The sequence below is a fragment of the Dacryopinax primogenitus genome (genome assembly GCF_000292625.1).
Source record: "Dacryopinax primogenitus strain DJM-731 SS1 chromosome Unknown DACRYscaffold_2, whole genome shotgun sequence".
NCBI classification, from domain to species: domain Eukaryota; kingdom Fungi; phylum Basidiomycota; class Dacrymycetes; order Dacrymycetales; family Dacrymycetaceae; genus Dacryopinax; species Dacryopinax primogenitus.
Genome location: NW_024467199.1, coordinates 829,252 through 844,844, shown reverse-complemented (window position 1 = coordinate 844,844; position 15,593 = coordinate 829,252). Strand labels below are relative to the sequence as shown.

Genomic DNA, 15,593 nt, shown 5'->3' with positions numbered 1-15,593 from the left:
GAATCGTACCCTCTCGTACTTTGCCAGTCCACGCAATACCTTCCGGGCTCTCGCTGCTCTATGGTTTCCTCAGCGCGCTATTCATCGCTGTCCATGCAGTGTTGATCAAGTCCTCCCTTCCGCATGTGAACAACAGCGCCATCCAGCTCGCATACTGGACCAACCTTGGCTCAGCAATCATGCTCCTCCCGGTGATCGTCTTCGACGGGGAAGCGTCTCGCCTCTTTGAACTTGTGACCAGCCAGATACAGCCTTGGGACTGGAGACCGTTCCTCTGGGGAAGCCTCGTGACCGGCGTCTTTGGCTATCTGCTCTGCGTCGCAGGCCTGCTAAGCATCAAAGTGACATCGCCCATAACACACATGTTTAGCTCGGTATGCTTGACATCCTCCCCAGGAAACCCCGGCTAACCCTAGAAAAGGCTGTGCGCTCCGTCCTCCAGGTACTGCTAGGCATCTGGATCTTTGGCGATATTTTGACCGTGTGAGCCGCGCCTGTCCATACGTCCCACCCTGTCACATACTCATATCGCGTGACAGCAACCGTCTGCTCTCGATCGGCACCATCCTGTGCGTTCCCCTGTTGTCTCAGGGCGTTCATAGCCCAGGACCCTCGCTGACGTCGACCCGGTTTTAACACAGGCTTGGCACGATGTACTATACGTGGATCAAGAGCCAGGAGATGGCCAAGCCTAGGCAGGACAAGGAGCCGACGGATGAGAAAGGATGATGCTCGAGGAACAGGAAGAAAAACAGGCGGATGAGGAGAAAAGGTAAACGTGACATCGAACACTGGATCGTACACCCTCTAGATAGACTTGTAAGGAATTGACATGTCCGATCCGTCCAGGATAGTACGAGGTATGTCCTCTGTCCTTCCATTCCTGTTGTTCGCTCACCTCTCTTCCCCCGCAGGTTTCCTCCATGACGGCAGTCATCGATTCATCTGGCGACCGCGGCGAGCCATTCGCCGTCCAGATCGTGGTGGGACGTGTTATCGGAGGCTGGGACGAGGGAATACCCTTGCTCTCACTCGGTGAAAAGGCGATTCCTGCACGCCTGAGTACGTAAGCACACTTGCGGCGACGCTCTCTATTTCTAGTCAGAATACTGATGGAGAGAAGACCTACGGTGCTGCTGGACTGCCCCCTCTCATCCCGAAGAATACTAGCCTCAAGTTCGAGATAGAATTGCTCAAGATCAACTGAACAATAGAGTCGCATTGCATAAGCATACTCAATCCACATTAATTAGGCCCCTGTAGGGGCGAAAGAACGAGAAACATCGCACACATCAAATACAACCAGATACATGCCATATTACCTCATCCTTGCTTGGCTGCGAGTTGTGCGATCACGAGCAGTCAGTCATCCTGGGGTGTTCGCAGTAAGTTGGCAAGGTCTCCTACCCGAACTAGCAGAACACTTTCTAATCTGTTGCATGTGATTGATGCTTCAGACCCATGGTATTTTTGGAGGGGGCCCTGGGATCCATAAGACGATCTTGGTGGAGTCTGTAATGGGTCTCCTGAAGGAGCAAGTGAGAGATGCCAGCGCGAATTCATCCGCGTACCATTGAGAATCCAACAATAGCGACCATGCTGAGACCCCGGCTGGTCGGCTTTACCTCATCCCTTATTCCGCAGCTTAAATACCAAGTCCATCGAGCGTGTCCCACCAGCTGCACTTTCTTCCCGCTCTCCTCATACGCCATTACTTTTGCTTCCACTTTCCCGTACCCATGGGCGTTACTATTGAAACACTCTCTTCTGGTGATGGCGTGGTATGCACATGTCGATTATCGACCTCGGATCGATCATGCTGATTGCGCAACGTAGAACTTCCCGAAGAAAGGGGGTAAGCATGCAAGGCGGCTTGCTGATGTCGGAGATGACTGACCACTCGTTCTGTTTGCGCATCCCCTATGACTAGATGTATGTGGGCCAAATGTTCGTTCAACTTTCTGTTGCTAACTGCCCAGTAGACGTGAGCGCTAACTCATCTTGCCAAATCCATTAACCGATGCTTACTATCCCCGATTTGCTAGTGTGACGATCCACTACGTTGGTACGTCCTCTGCACAATCAACCCTTTTCACACCAGTTCACCATTTGCACACAGGCACTCTCCTCGACGGCTCGAAATTCGATTCGTCCCGCGACCGCGGCAAACCGTTTGTCACCCAGATTGGCGTCGGGAAGGTCATCAAAGGCTGGGATGAGGGCGTGCCCCAGCTGTCGATTGGCCAGAAGGCGGTCCTGACGGCCACGCCTGACTATGTGAGTAATCTCTCCTGCCTGGGCTTAGAGTAATTCTAGAGATACTGATGGGGTTCGACAAGGCGTATGGCAGCCGCGGTTTCCCCCCTGTGATTCCCGCGAATGCGACCCTCAAGTTTGAGGTCGAACTGCTCAAGATCAACTGAAGACTGTAGGACGTGGCTAAGGGGATTGTTGTAGAACGCATTAAAGAACATGTAGTAGTACAGAAGGAAGAATCAACTGGTGCCTTTGTTTAACAGACTCATGTGCAAGATCACATTTTCAGATATTACACCCATTCACGCCTAATATTGGTTCGGCATTCATTGCATTCCGATCTAATCATGAAAAAGAATGAAAGTAAACTAAGCTACACATGTGCCCACAGTCATTACATTGCGTTTAGTCCACCTCCTCGACGCTCGGCTCATCGGCGAACCCACCGGGTGCACCTCCTGGGCCGGCGCCGGCGCCAGGGAAGCCGCCGGGTGCGCCTCCTGGTGCACCACCGGCTTGGGCATATAACCTCTGCATGATGGGGTTGGCGATGGTCTCGAGGTCCTTCTGCCTCTCCTCGTACTCCTCTTTGGAGCCCTCCTGGGAAGCGTCGAGCCACTTGATGCACTCGTCGACCGCCTCCTGCAACTTCGCCTTGTCCCCAGCGTCGAACTTGCTGGCAAGCTTGTCGTCTGTCAGCGAGTTGCGCAGGTTGTATGCGTACGACTCGAGGCCGTTCTTGGCGCTGATGCGCAAGGCGGCAGCCTCATCCTCCGCCTTGTACTTCTCAGCATCCGCAACCATGCGCTCGATCTCCTCCTTCGAGAGACGGCCCTTGTCGTTCGTGATGGTGATGCGGTTCGACTTGCCGGTCGTCTTGTCGGAGGCAGAGACGTTAAGGATACCGTTGGCATCGATATCGAAGGTGACTTCAATTTGGGGAACACCACGGGGTGCAGGAGGAATGCCCGACAGCTCGAACTTGCCCAGCAAGTTGTTGTCCTTCGTGCGTGCACGCTCACCCTCGTAGACCTGAATGAGCACACCGGGCTGGTTGTCGGCGTACGTGGAGAAGATCTCGGACTTTTTGGTGGGCACGGTCGTGTTCCTCTTAATCAGAGGGGTCATGACACCACCAGCAGTTTCGATACCGAGGGAGAGAGGGGAAACATCGAGAAGCAGAAGATCTTGAGTCTTCTCCGAAGTGTCACCGGACAGGATAGCGGCTTGGACGGCGGCACCATAGGCAACGGCCTCATCGGGGTTGATGCTCTTGTTGGGCTCCTTGCCGTTGAAGAAGTCAGACACAAGCTTGATAATACGAGGAATGCGGGTGGAGCCACCAACGAGCACGATTTCGTGCACATTGGCCTTGTCGATCTTCGAGTCACGCAACACCTTCTCGACCGGCTCAAGAGTGGAACGGAAGAGATCCTGGCAAAGCTCCTCGAAACGGGCGCGGGTGATGGAGGTGTAGAAGTCGATACCCTCGAACAGTGAGTCGATTTCGATGGAGGTTTGAGCGGCGGAAGACAGAGTACGCTTCGCACGCTCGCAAGCGGTACGGAGACGACGGAGGGAACGGGCGTTTGAGGACAGATCCTTCTTGTACTTGCGCTTGAACTCTTGGACAAAGTGGTTCACCAGGCGGTTATCAAAATCTTCACCACCAAGATGGGTGTCACCGGCGGTGGCCTTCACTTCGAAGATACCCTCCTCAATCGTCAACAAGGACACATCGAAAGTTCCTCCGCCGAGATCGAAAATGAGCACGTTACGTTCACCCTGGGTCTTCTTGTCGAGACCGTAGGCGATAGCAGCAGCGGTGGGCTCGTTGATGATACGGAGCACGTTCAAGCCCGAGATGACACCAGCATCCTTGGTGGCTTGACGCTGCGAGTCGTTGAAGTAAGCAGGAACAGTGACGACGGCGTTGGTGATGGTCTGGCCGAGGTAAGATTCCGCGGTCTCCTTCATCTTCAGGAGAACCATGGAGGAGATTTCCTCGGGGGAGAAAGTCTTCGTCTCGCCACGGAACTCGACCTGTACGATAGGCTTCCCGCCCACGCTGATGACCTTGAACGGGAAGTGCTTAAGATCGGCCTGCACCTCAGCATCGTCGAACTTGCGACCAATGAGACGCTTAGCATCGAAGACAGTGTTGTGGGGGTTCATCGCGACCTGGTTCTTGGCGGCATCTCCGATGAGACGCTCAGTGTCAGAGAACGAGACATAGGAAGGGGTGGTGCGGTTGCCCTGGTCGTTGGCGATGATTTCGACCCGGTCGTTTTGCCATACTCCTACGCAGGAGTAAGTTGTACCGAGGTCAATGCCGATGGCTTTTGAAGTCATGATTGAAGTTTGAAAGTGGTGGTATACGGTAGAGGTGAAGTTGGGGGGAAGAAAAGTGAGAAGTGCCGTTTGATTGCGGAGTGCGCCAGCCCTTTTAAACGCCTTTGAAGACGGAAGCAATATTTGTTCGAGAATGGCATCGAAGGACGCTTTGACCTGGACTCACGGGACTATTTCCCTTTTTAGGAATGCTAGCAGCTTCCATCTTCAACCAGACCTTTGCAGCATTGTCTACGCGCGTCTACTCTTCTCGGGTTCTCTCTCGGTCATACCAGTTCATTGTAGAAACCAGATTGTCATTATTGTTAGTCTTGCAATGCGAGGAGTGGTGGTCAAAACTACTTTGAAAATGCTACATGCTCATGAACTGACCGCCACCGTTTTACCCTGCGAATTCCTCAACATGCCTGCGCTGGATCTCCCTCTGTTTCCCACGGATGCCCCACACTCCCCAATTGGGCCGAATCATAACCCGGGGATCAAAATCCGCCACATCCCATTTCTCGCTGCCGAAGGGATTGTTTCCCGGTGTCAGAATCCAGTCAAACTCACCCTCCACTCCAGCCACGCCGTCCAGGCTCTTCACGTCACGCTCGACATCAGTGGGCGAGAATCCCGTCACAAAAATGGCGCATTTGGTCGGGAGCAGCTCTTGCAGCACACCAGCCCATTCGTCTGGAGACTCGATTTGCAGCAGCTCGGGATGAGTCGGCGACGGGAAACCAAAGCCGGGGCAGAAGAAGAAGAACACGTCTGTGTACGGGTCGAACGGCCCAAACTGTTCATGCATCTCCTCGTACCGGGATCGGATAGATGTGAGCGTCATATGTTTGTTCCTCGGATCGGTGTAAGATGGTACGCCCCATTTAGCGAGCTCATCACGGCTCCGCATACCAGGCTTGGAGATCACGGGAGTGGCGGGCATCCAGATGGCTAATGGGGACGATTCTCCCTCTGCTCCTGACTCCGCCGCAGGGTGTTCGGTGGGCACTGGAGTCGACGCCGCAGTTTTGGTTTCGACAGGGGCAGGTTCTGCTGACTTAGCTTGTTCGGCTGTCGTCGTAGCATCAGTTGGCTTTGATGAGTCGGAAGAAGGCGCAGCTGGGAGAGCCGCTTGAGGACCGATGAAATGCAAGTGAATGTTGACGTTTGGGAAACAATGGTTGAGCTCCTCCCATACGTGGGGTGGTAGGGACGACTCGGCACGTGCACCGACCATAAATACCCGGACCGTGTCCTGCAACGCCAGAGGATTTTCTCGCGAAGAGATGGCCGCATCCGAAAACAGGACGGAACGGAGAGCTATGCAAATTACATTGAGTAAGAGATCAGATTGAAGAGAGAGATGGGACGAACCGGCCATCGATCGAGCTCCTTCCGGTGTTAAACGCTGGTTCCGTGTTGTGAACCCACTGTATTGGTGTAGGATGCCAGCGATTGTCATAGGATATGTAAGCAACTTGCTCAGATGTCGTCTTGACCGGTCTGTATCTATCGAGGGGAAGCCTCTCGTATACCAGAGCAAATCCCAATTGGCGAATGAAATTGCCTCTTCGTAGCTTTGCTCGCCTGGTATACGGTAAATCACTACTGATGGGAGCATTCATTGGCATACGCACCTGGCAGTTCAAACTCCCACATCTGCCTTCCACTCCGAAGATCATGCTCGTCTTCGTTCACCTCCCTCAGCCGCCCGCAGTACTTGGCATGGTCTAAGTCCTGGGCATGATGCTCCTCCGAGCAATGTGTCGGCCAGCCGCAGTCGAGACAATCGTAGGTAACTGTCTTGTTCTGACCATTGATTTCCAAGCATACCGGGCATGGCGCCATCGATTTGATCACCTTGGCTCTGTCCCGTATTGAAGGGATGGGGGATGTTGTGAAGGGGTGGAAAAGATCATCCTGCTCAAGGAGGGGTTTTGGTGGAGCCGGTGCCGCTTTTGTTTTCGATTTGAGCCAGCCCAGGAAGGTGCGACGTATCACCGGAGTTCGCCTTTGCAAGTATACTGCCCGTGAGCATGCCGGTCGAGAGGATATTCGAGCGATGGGGAGCATCGTCGCTGTGGGCGCATATGAGCGCGTCCCTTTGGCCCATACACTCAAATCTCTTCTGCTCCCGGTCAAGCCGGCCGAGTTGTGAGTTCGTTTTGTGATCTCTTTATGCATTCCATTCTCCGACTCTTAGATTGTTCACACCGCCATCAACAGTAAATCCCCGTTGACCAAACACATCAATTTCTTAACAATATTCCGCTATTGATATCGGTAAATATATACGTTATCGTATGTTCATCAGTGCGCACGTGTGCCTTAGTTGAAGCAAAAGACCCCGAAGAGAGGGGGGCAGTCAACCAGTTATAAAGGTCCCGTCACACGGTTTGAATGCCGCTTCAAATAGTTTTGACTCCGACGTCCCCTCTCGAGGCCCCTCTCCGTGCTCGTCGTCGACGTCGTTGAGCACCCCGTAGACAACATCGACCATCAATAATCTGGACGTTGTCGAGCCCAGAGAAATGTACACATTCATAGGAAGAAACGGAGTACGACAACAAGAGCCGAATATGCCGGCAATGGCGGACGCTTCTCCTTCACGCTCAGTTCAAACCCCGTCTAAAGCCTCTCGTGCGCCACCCAACCCCGCATCGTCCCCTTTGAGCGCCGGTCATAACCGTAATCATTCCCGCTCCTCGAACAACGGCAACGCAAATATACCTTCACCTGTAGTGCAACATCAACCTCAACAATTACCTGCCTCAACACCGTCACCGATAGCCAGCGTTCATAACACCACATACGTTCCATTCTCTCCGGGCGTCGCTCAGCCTCAACAACCATCTTTCTATTTCGTCAATCAGGGTGTTGGTGCACAAGATGGTCAGGAAGAAAGTAGCCAGGACGAAGGAACCTCATCTGGACATTCCCGACACGCGAGTGGGACATCCCTGGACGGGATGAACGTCGTCGTTCACAACCCTCCTGGACCACCATCCACCACTGCGATGCCTCCGATGGTCGCTCCCACATACAGTTACGCTGCGGTTCCCACTATACCTTTCTACGGCAATGCGATACCAGGTGGTCCGCCGATTGTACCCATGTACCCTGCGATGCCGCACTACATCCCACCTGCCATCCCGTCCCAGCCCACGAACGACCAGAAGAACAAGCGCAACCAAGTCAAGAATGCCTGCACGAACTGCCAACGAGCGTGCAAGAAGTGCGATGACTGTCGACCGTGTGTGCGCTGTGTCAAGTACGGCATTGGTAACCAATGTCAGGACAGCCAGAGGAAGGAGAGGAAGAAGGGTGTCAAGCGGGGGCCGTACAAGAAGAGAGATCAGAAGAGTCAGCTGCAGTCCTTTCTGCGTGTTCTCTGTCACTGACGCAAACGCAGTGCACGAGGCGGGATATCCAACAGGTTCCCACACTGTTTCCACTCCCGAAGCCAACGTCGTTCCCGGAGGAGTTACATATTACGCCACTGGGTACGCTGGATTAGCTGGTTTAAATTGCGACCATGCTGAATCCAGATGGTAGGATGCAGCCAACGTACTCCTACTATATTCCCCAGGCGGTCCAGGCGGTTCAGCCAGACGGCACTCCCGCGCCCGTCGGTGCTGCACCTCCTGCTGCCGTTCCGTATCCCTACCCATTCTTTGGAACAACCTATGCGTAAGTCTATCTGCATATCTACACAACTGGTCGTATACTAACAACTGGCTTAGCACGTATACCCCTGCCCCCTCAGATGGCACCACGACTCCGTCCTACACCCCTGTATATGCTGTTGCTCCACCCCCTGCGGCCGATCCCAGTTCATCCACACCTCGCCGCAATTCACAGGACGTGGCCTCCTCCCACGCAAGCCCGCATAATGGCACGGAGCTGATGACCTCCCCTAAGAGGAGGAAGTCGTCGAAGGCCAAGGCAGCAGCAATCGTTACCGCTGTTGCTAGCTAACGCCAGGCACAGCGGGGAAAACCAGGTCTCCAGGCTGTTCATCCACCTGCTGTACCGTTCTCCGCTGTTGCCTACCCTTACCACCCGTACCCTCGCCCTCACCCGTTCCCTTTCTATCCGCCGTTCTACCCACGATGAAATTAATCAGTCGAAGATTAAATTGTTGTACTCAGCGTTGTGCCTGAGGATTATGCCTGCTGAAGGTGTAAGATTTCTGTGATGATATTGGAGTATATGTGATATTTGTAGTGGATACAAAGACGTTATTTCTATCTATTTCTGTTCTGCTTCTTCATCGCTGTCCCCGCAACGTCGTGCCCTCGTTGCTCTGTCACCTTCACCGCCATTCATCATCGTTCTCCCGCTTCTCACCGTCTTGTGCTCGTTACCAATGATCCACATGCACCACATGCCTACTTGATCAATACTTATCGCTTGTGTGCGCATATATCTACGCCCTCACTCGGACCCTCAAGCAAAGGTAGCGAGCAACCACAATCCGCTTGTAGTGAGCGCGGTCCTCTTGTAGTGAGCGCAGTCCTCATCGCTGGCAACTTGCTCATCGCAGCCATCATTCATCACACACAATCCTATTACCGTCATTGGAAGTTCGACTCCACATCCTGGTCGGCCATGTTCGCCTCACGCCTCCCTGCCCTCGTCCTCATGGCTTACCTCACCGTGCTTGTCCTAGCACAAGGTGGGTCGACGGAGACAGCAACAGGCACAATCTCCCCGTTACGGCCACAACCCCCCCTCACGTTTTCGCCTTTCCCGTGCGCCGTCTTACTCCCCGCTTTTGGTCTTAGTGACTAATGTGTTCTATGGAACAGGGGCAGCTCGAGCGTGGGGAGAACGACGTCGACCGAGAGCATCCGGATCCCGGTCAGTCCGGTCGGGCCTATGACATCCCCCGGGAGCAGCCCTCTGAGCACCAACCCAGGCGGACCGATCTCCCCTACCGCTGGTTCTCCCAACGGAAGCTCGAGTACGTCCCCCTCCTCGAGCGGGTCGAGCGTCTCCACCCTGTCTTCCTCCTCATCCGTCACCTCAGCGTCCGGCACTAACACTACATCGAGTGCTACTATGAGCGCGAGCGCAAGCTCGGGTGCGCTGCCCCTCGAGGTTGGAAGTATGGGCCTGTTTGGCCTGCTTGGTGTCATCCTCTGTTGTCTGCTATGATCCCGAATACGCAAATCGATCTTCTCGAGTACTCGTGTTGTACGTATGCATATCTGTGAAATTGACATTGTACACCAAACCGAAGGCTGTATTCGACTGCGTCCGCAAGCGAGCTGATGCTGCCTTCCTCGGCTCAAGGCAGAGTTTTCTTCTAGTGACCTTCTGATCAATAGGATCCACCTGATACTCGAGAACCGAACCGAATTGGCGAGACGTCTGTCCTTTCCGTATTGGTCTCCAAACCCAGGTTCCATAGATGGGGCCATCGAGGCACAAGGGGTACAGACCCTGTGTCCTTCCAGACATCGGTGAGTTGCACTCGGAAACCGTGAATGCTGGCTATCGGCGTCTTTTGCTGGCAGACGTACCCCCACTTTCTGGTCGGGATGTACAAATTCGAACAGATGAAGACGCACTGCCTCCGAAGCATCGGTACCTCTAAGGGCTTGCTTGGTTGTGGAGCGGCTGTTTGGACATAACCCCTGGTACGTGTTAATCGAGAGAATCAATCGTCTTTAGGCTTGGATGTGGGGCTAAAGTGAGCTAGCATTGTGGTCAGGGTTCGTGGGCGCTCCAGCTTTTGGGCGCTTCTGAGGCAACTCAATGAGCTTTGCTCCCGACCACGCATCCCGACCACACATCCCGACCTCGTATCTTTGCCTCAAACCGATCCTTTACGTATCGACGACTGGGGATACACCTACTTCCCGCGTATATGGAGTTTCCAAATGGTCAGAAGCAAGGGCCATTACCGGCCTGGTGTGGCTTGGGATTGCAACTCGGAGGGAGCAGGAATGACAATCAGCCTCGTTCACTGTTCGCGATGTTGGCGGTATCCATTGCACCGGGATAGCTGGCTTCCCAGCCAGATTCCTTGCATTTTGTGGCTTATAACACCGGGAGAAATAGATGTGAACGACTTCTGTCACATCCGACGACTCTGCCCCCTGTCCCGCCGCCAACACCGCTCGAATCAAGATGGTTGTCCTTTGTCTGCGCCGTGGACTTGCTTTCTTTCTTGCGTTGACCCTAGCGTGCGCTGCGAGGGTCGATTACACATCTGAGTCCGCACCTTTCACATTTCTGAAGAGCGCTTTCTTACTTACGACGTCGTAGCCAATCCGATTCAACCTCGTTCTCCACATCGCCCTCAACGAGTACCTCCTACAGCATTCGCGCCACCACGATGTACGTTGTTTCGGAGTCATACACGTATGACCCGACGACGTTCAGCACGACGACCATATACGAGACTATCTTTCCCACAACGCGCACAACACATGCGTTTGAATCAGATGGTCCAGACACTACAAGTCCACCAACTGCTTTACCAACTTCGCCGTTCGCCGCCGCGTCTACACCCCAGCAGCAGTCCAGCGCGGAGACCATCCTGGCGAGATCAAGCAGCTTCCTCGGTGTTGTTAGTGTACTCTTCATCATGTTCTTGTAGAGATCTTGTGTCGTCAAGTGTTGCGTCGACGATTGTCACCGGTGCGCCGCTGAATCCTCGCTACTCTACCCTGTATCATCATTGATTGCTTGTATACATAGTATCCTATCCCCCATGTAGAATGTAATTCAACTTACCTACTATAATGCACGCTGTCTTTGGGTGCCAACAAACCACCGTTAACCGGTTGTTTCAACAAAGACCAAGTGCATTCCTGTGCTCCGCATGCAAGTAAGACCGGAATATGATCTCTGGATGTGTAACCGCACGATATTCATTGATACGTTATTGATTAACACTTTCATGAACTACAGTATCATTCATTCCGGATACACGGGGAAAAGTCCAGATACTCAGACAAAAGTCCCAATTTGGAGAAACATTTTGTAGTCCGTTTACACAACATCCCCTGCTCGCGTTTTTCCCGTTACAGTCAAAGTAGGTTTTCTCTTACACTGTCCAGAAGTCCTTGCCAGAATTTCTGCACGATCACCCGCTCGAACCCATTCTCGTCATATCCCAAGCTGAGCCAGAGCTTCCCAGCAAACGTGTACGCAAAGAGAAGCATCGCCCCTCCGCGTTGACGGGAGCCTGTGGTGAGACCATGCAGTTGCAAATCTGGGAAGGCTTTGTGCGCGTATATCGCATCAAGATTGCCGAGCATCGACAATCCTATCAGGGCATTACTGGGTACCTTTGGCGGGGCATGTGCGGGCCTAGTCGGAGGTGGGGAAGGAGGTAGCGACTCTCCGGCGTCTCGTGCATCATCTTCCGCAGCCCACGTCTTCGCCTGTGAGGCTCGCTGAGAAGCTGTGATCCTTGCTCGGCTGACGTACATCTTGCTTCCCACAACCGCATTCATCTGCCGTTTCACGCTTTGTGAGCGGAGCCATAGAGTCTGAGTTGGCGTCAAGTCGCGTGGAATGAAAGAGGGAAGCATGATGTTGAAATATGTGACGGCGAGATAGAAGTGTGACTCCTCGATGGAGGAGAAGTACGAGCGAAGGTTCGCAGCAGCATACATCATACTAAAGGCAGTCAATACCAATCGCCGTCAACAACAATGGTACGTACGTGGGAAGGTCTTCTCCACCCGCCGGTTTGATGCCAAGCCAAACCATATTGCACAAGGCGAATATTGCGTGGCTGATTGTCACTCCGTTCTTTTTGCACTTCTTGAGCGCACGACCTGTCTCTTCAGCTGAGAACGGGACAGTCGGAACGGTCGTCCTCCTTGGTCCGTGCTTCTTCCGGGGCATGACATGTCCACCGATCGTCTTCCGCTGCAAGTTTTCGTAATCCACACGTGCAGCGTAGCGTGCGAAGGACTGAGCAGGGAGAGGGGGTAACTTTTCCTCGAGCGGTTGGGGGATTGGGCTGTCTCTATGATCCTCTGTTGTGCTGTACCGCTCAGTCCACTCATGATCCAAGAGCTTGAACAGCTCTGCATCGCACATCCCCTCGCCGAGCAAGGAAAAGAACTCGTTGGCAGTCTTGTGCAGCGCCATCCCATCTCCTAGATAATGCGTGGTGCACAGACAAAAGTGGAACTCGGCTTGTTCCAAATCGCGCTGCCCCTCGGGACGAGGAGAGGCATCGGGAGTTGGCAGAACTCTTGATGTTATGGGAGGGAAACTCTCTGGGTCGCGCACGAAGAGTAGATAGGCAGGTTGTTCCTTTGACAAAAGCCTTGGTCCGTTCAAGTAGTCGAGGATCACCTCTTGGGATGCGTTAGCAAGCACCATCCTGGATGACCTCAAACGGATCGCTCACCTTCCTTCGTCTGCACACTGATTCTCAGATTCTCCCTCGCGCGCGCTAGTTCCTCATGCGCATCCTGAGCTGCAACATAGCGGAAAGACGCGCTGTCGTATTCGCCCTCTTGCATACACACCTCGGCGGCGAGCAGGGGATGTTTAGTCCTGAGTATCGCCCAGATGGCAAGCACGCGTTCGTCGGTCACCAAGTCTCGCGGTGCAGTGAAATCGATACACAGATACCTGAGCTTCCTTAGCACGCAACACAACAATGGTGATAAAGAAACACACATATCGTTCACTCCCTCCGTCCTACTCGGAAGGAAGTAGCTCAGCTCTGTATCCCCCAATTTCCGTTGCCAGACCGTCCCCGGGAGCCGAGTCGGCGTCTGCGGCGGAGTCGGCAACATCGTCTTCAATTCATGGTGCTTGTCCATCGTTTGCACAGCAGGCTCGGTAGCAAGAGCACAGTCCATGCTGTTCGTCCGAGAGTGGGGAGTAGTGTAAGGCGGCGACGGGAGATGCCCTTGCTTGCCGTGGGCGTTGGCGAGTGCGACGTCAATCATCTTGGGTGTGTTTTCTGAACCAACAATGTTCTTTGAGAAATCCGTGGTATGACTTGTGCACGATAAGAAGCTGGACCGAACGCTGAGGATAGACCGAGCAGGGAGGTCTTTATGATTCCACCGAGGATGAGGTGAACTTTGTTGTACGGGTCCGTCCGGTTGGCCACTCTTCGCTCGCCCTGATGTTGAGAGTTTCCTTCCCAAACAGCGGTAATCGGAGACTGATAGAGAGCGGGAACCACGAAATGGGCGACTCGATAGAAAAGAGACAGGATGTGATCAAGTCACTCGCATGACTATATCGCACAGTCCAACCCGTTAGACTGGCCGAATGTTCAGCACAGCCCGACATCCACGGTATGAGTTCTTGCGGCCTTGGGGTTGGTACAGGGTAGGCAGAGAAGAGGACCCTCCCATCCCGGACGAGACCGACAAGGGAACGGGCCGTCCTGTTCTACCCTTACTGAACGAAAAGACACCATCAGCGCCCAGCACGTCAGGCGCAGAAAGCCCAGATTCTCGGCTGTCACGGGGGATGCGGCTCAGACAGATCCACAGATGACCAAACGGGAAGAAGACAACAATAACAGTAGTGCTAGCCTTCCGCCGGTTCGATGAAATTGGAGCATGAGGCCATGAGACGGATTGAAGCCGAGGTCCGTTCGGTCGGAGGGGGCGAAAGTGAGGGTAGGTGGTGCCAGCTCAGCCAAGCACGGGCTGCCACGACCCATTCCATCCCGGTGCCAACCCATTCTGGTAGGCTGCCGATTCCACAAGACGAACATGCATTCCAAGCAGGCAGATGGTGCCAGTGCAGTGCGAATGGAAGTAACAGTTGTCGCAGGGTCACCTGTCGGTTGCGAAACTCGATCCCGACTTGATAGGTTAAGCAAGCTGCACGCATACAGTCCCAATTGAGTACGATTGCGCCTTCTCACTGAGTAAGCCGACGCTATCGGTGCCGCTGCTGCCGATCATTTGTAAGTCGTCGTCCTATTTTGAGAAGCGTACCTAGTCATTCAGTGCCAATATTAACCATCGATAGCATGTTATGCATGGGGTACTGAAGAGCGCCCAAGAGCGCCGAGCCGTGCAACATCGGACACCCACGCGGAGGAACTTCTTGCCGCCGGCTCGTGACACGCGCCGTACATACCGGTGGGGTCGGCGGTCACGTCGTACTCTTGCTTTGTTACTGTTTGACTCTCATCCAGAATGGACTTTGCATTCCAGTGTGCCCAGTTCCGTGTCGTTCGGCCCTTTCAGTCCACAGAGCTCTGTTTGGGAATCGTAATGTCCTGAGGCCTGGTATTGAAAGCATGCATGGCATGTGGCATGAATGCTTGGTACTCCACCAGTTTTCCGCTTTGGAAATAATATGTTGCCATCGTCAGAATTCATTCTCACGGAGGTCCCACCTATCGGCACTAGTCTTGCACCCCTATCGGGTTGCTATCCGTACTACCCTAGAAGGCACAGCCCGAGCATGTCAAGTCCTTGCACGTCTATCTTAAAGTGCCAAAGCCAGTGTCCAATGTCACGTTTACCTTTTCTCCTCATCCGCCTGTTTTTCCTCCTGTTCCTCCAGCATCACCTGAACCTCTCCTTTCTCCTCATCCGTCGGCTTTTTGGCCTGCCTAGGCTTGGCCATCTCCTGGCTCTTGATCCACGTATAGTACATCGTGCCAAGCCTGTGTTAAAACCGGGTCGACGTCAGCGAGGGTCCTGGGCTATGAACGCCCTGAGACAACAGGGGAACGCACAGGATGGTGCCGATCGAGAGCAGACGGTTGCTGTCACGCGATATGAGTATGTGACAGGGTGGGACGTATGGACAGGCGCGGCTCACACGGTCAAAATATCGCCAAAGATCCAGATGCCTAGCAGTACCTGGAGGACGGAGCGCACAGCCTTTTCTAGGGTTAGCCGGGGTTTCCTGGGGAGGATGTCAAGCATACCGAGCTAAACATGTGTGTTATGGGCGATGTCACTTTGATGCTTAGCAGGCCTGCGACGCAGAGCAGATAGCCAAAGACGCCGGTCACGAGGCTTCCCCAGAGGAACGGTCTC

The 15,593-nt window shown here is 53.8% G+C and overlaps 8 protein-coding genes across 8 annotated transcripts in view; 4 read left to right on the top strand and 4 right to left on the bottom strand.

The window, feature by feature from the left end:
* The window catches only part of DACRYDRAFT_74687 (uncharacterized protein), a gene marked incomplete at its 5' end in the record, with an annotated part of 2,743 nt that extends 1,449 nt beyond the window's left edge, over positions 1-1,294 (top strand). Inside the window, 5 exons of the mRNA XM_040776080.1 lie at positions 422-483; positions 540-569; positions 642-860; positions 915-1,062; positions 1,124-1,294. Of these exons, the coding sequence (XP_040632358.1) occupies positions 422-483; positions 540-569; positions 642-729 (180 nt within the window). The 3' untranslated portion in view covers positions 730-860; positions 915-1,062; positions 1,124-1,294. The remainder of the gene's footprint in view (positions 1-421; positions 484-539; positions 570-641; positions 861-914; positions 1,063-1,123) is intronic.
* Positions 1,295-1,739: 445 nt separating this feature from the next.
* DACRYDRAFT_86516 (peptidyl-prolyl cis-trans isomerase) lies at positions 1,740-2,423 on the top strand (the record flags this gene model as incomplete). The annotated part of the gene is made up of 5 exons (XM_040776777.1): positions 1,740-1,781; positions 1,837-1,859; positions 2,046-2,065; positions 2,120-2,277; positions 2,340-2,423. The coding sequence occupies 5 exons, from the start codon at positions 1,740-1,742 to the stop codon at positions 2,421-2,423; spliced, it is 327 nt and encodes a 108-aa protein (XP_040632357.1).
* Positions 2,424-2,661: 238 nt separating this feature from the next.
* Positions 2,662-4,608, bottom strand: DACRYDRAFT_46241 (heat shock cognate 70; the record flags this gene model as incomplete). The annotated part of the gene is made up of 1 exon (XM_040774690.1): positions 2,662-4,608. One exon carries the CDS (start codon positions 4,606-4,608, stop codon positions 2,662-2,664), a length of 1,947 nt encoding a protein of 648 aa, XP_040632356.1.
* Positions 4,609-4,916: 308 nt separating this feature from the next.
* Positions 4,917-6,836, bottom strand: DACRYDRAFT_19948 (uncharacterized protein). Its single transcript, XM_040771732.1, has 3 exons — positions 6,228-6,836; positions 5,965-6,177; positions 4,917-5,910 (listed from the first exon to the last, which is right to left on the bottom strand). The coding sequence occupies exons 1-3, from the start codon at positions 6,772-6,774 to the stop codon at positions 4,991-4,993; spliced, it is 1,680 nt and encodes a 559-aa protein (XP_040632355.1). The 5' UTR covers positions 6,775-6,836; the 3' UTR covers positions 4,917-4,990.
* A 342-nt stretch (positions 6,837-7,178) lies between these two features.
* DACRYDRAFT_103947 (uncharacterized protein) lies at positions 7,179-8,568 on the top strand (the record flags this gene model as incomplete). Its single annotated transcript, XM_040767848.1, has 4 exons — positions 7,179-7,953; positions 8,003-8,093; positions 8,146-8,280; positions 8,334-8,568. The coding sequence occupies 4 exons, from the start codon at positions 7,179-7,181 to the stop codon at positions 8,566-8,568; spliced, it is 1,236 nt and encodes a 411-aa protein (XP_040632354.1).
* A 1,890-nt stretch (positions 8,569-10,458) lies between these two features.
* DACRYDRAFT_113570 (uncharacterized protein) lies at positions 10,459-11,200 on the top strand (the record flags this gene model as incomplete). Its single annotated transcript, XM_040769657.1, has 2 exons — positions 10,459-10,814; positions 10,867-11,200. Exons 1-2 carry the CDS (start codon positions 10,729-10,731, stop codon positions 11,198-11,200), a joined length of 420 nt encoding a protein of 139 aa, XP_040632353.1. The 5' UTR covers positions 10,459-10,728.
* A 433-nt stretch (positions 11,201-11,633) lies between these two features.
* On the bottom strand, positions 11,634-13,367 carry DACRYDRAFT_46425 (uncharacterized protein; the record flags this gene model as incomplete). The annotated part of the gene is made up of 5 exons (XM_040774702.1): positions 11,634-12,228; positions 12,275-12,777; positions 12,853-12,920; positions 12,974-13,200; positions 13,249-13,367. The coding sequence occupies 5 exons, from the start codon at positions 13,365-13,367 to the stop codon at positions 11,634-11,636; spliced, it is 1,512 nt and encodes a 503-aa protein (XP_040632352.1).
* Positions 13,368-15,066: 1,699 nt separating this feature from the next.
* Positions 15,067-15,538, bottom strand: DACRYDRAFT_46518 (uncharacterized protein; the record flags this gene model as incomplete). The annotated part of the gene is made up of 4 exons (XM_040774711.1): positions 15,067-15,214; positions 15,287-15,316; positions 15,373-15,434; positions 15,482-15,538. Coding segments are annotated over 4 exons (297 nt in total), but the record flags the coding sequence as incomplete, so codon positions are not given.
* Positions 15,539-15,593: the final 55 nt, after the last annotated feature.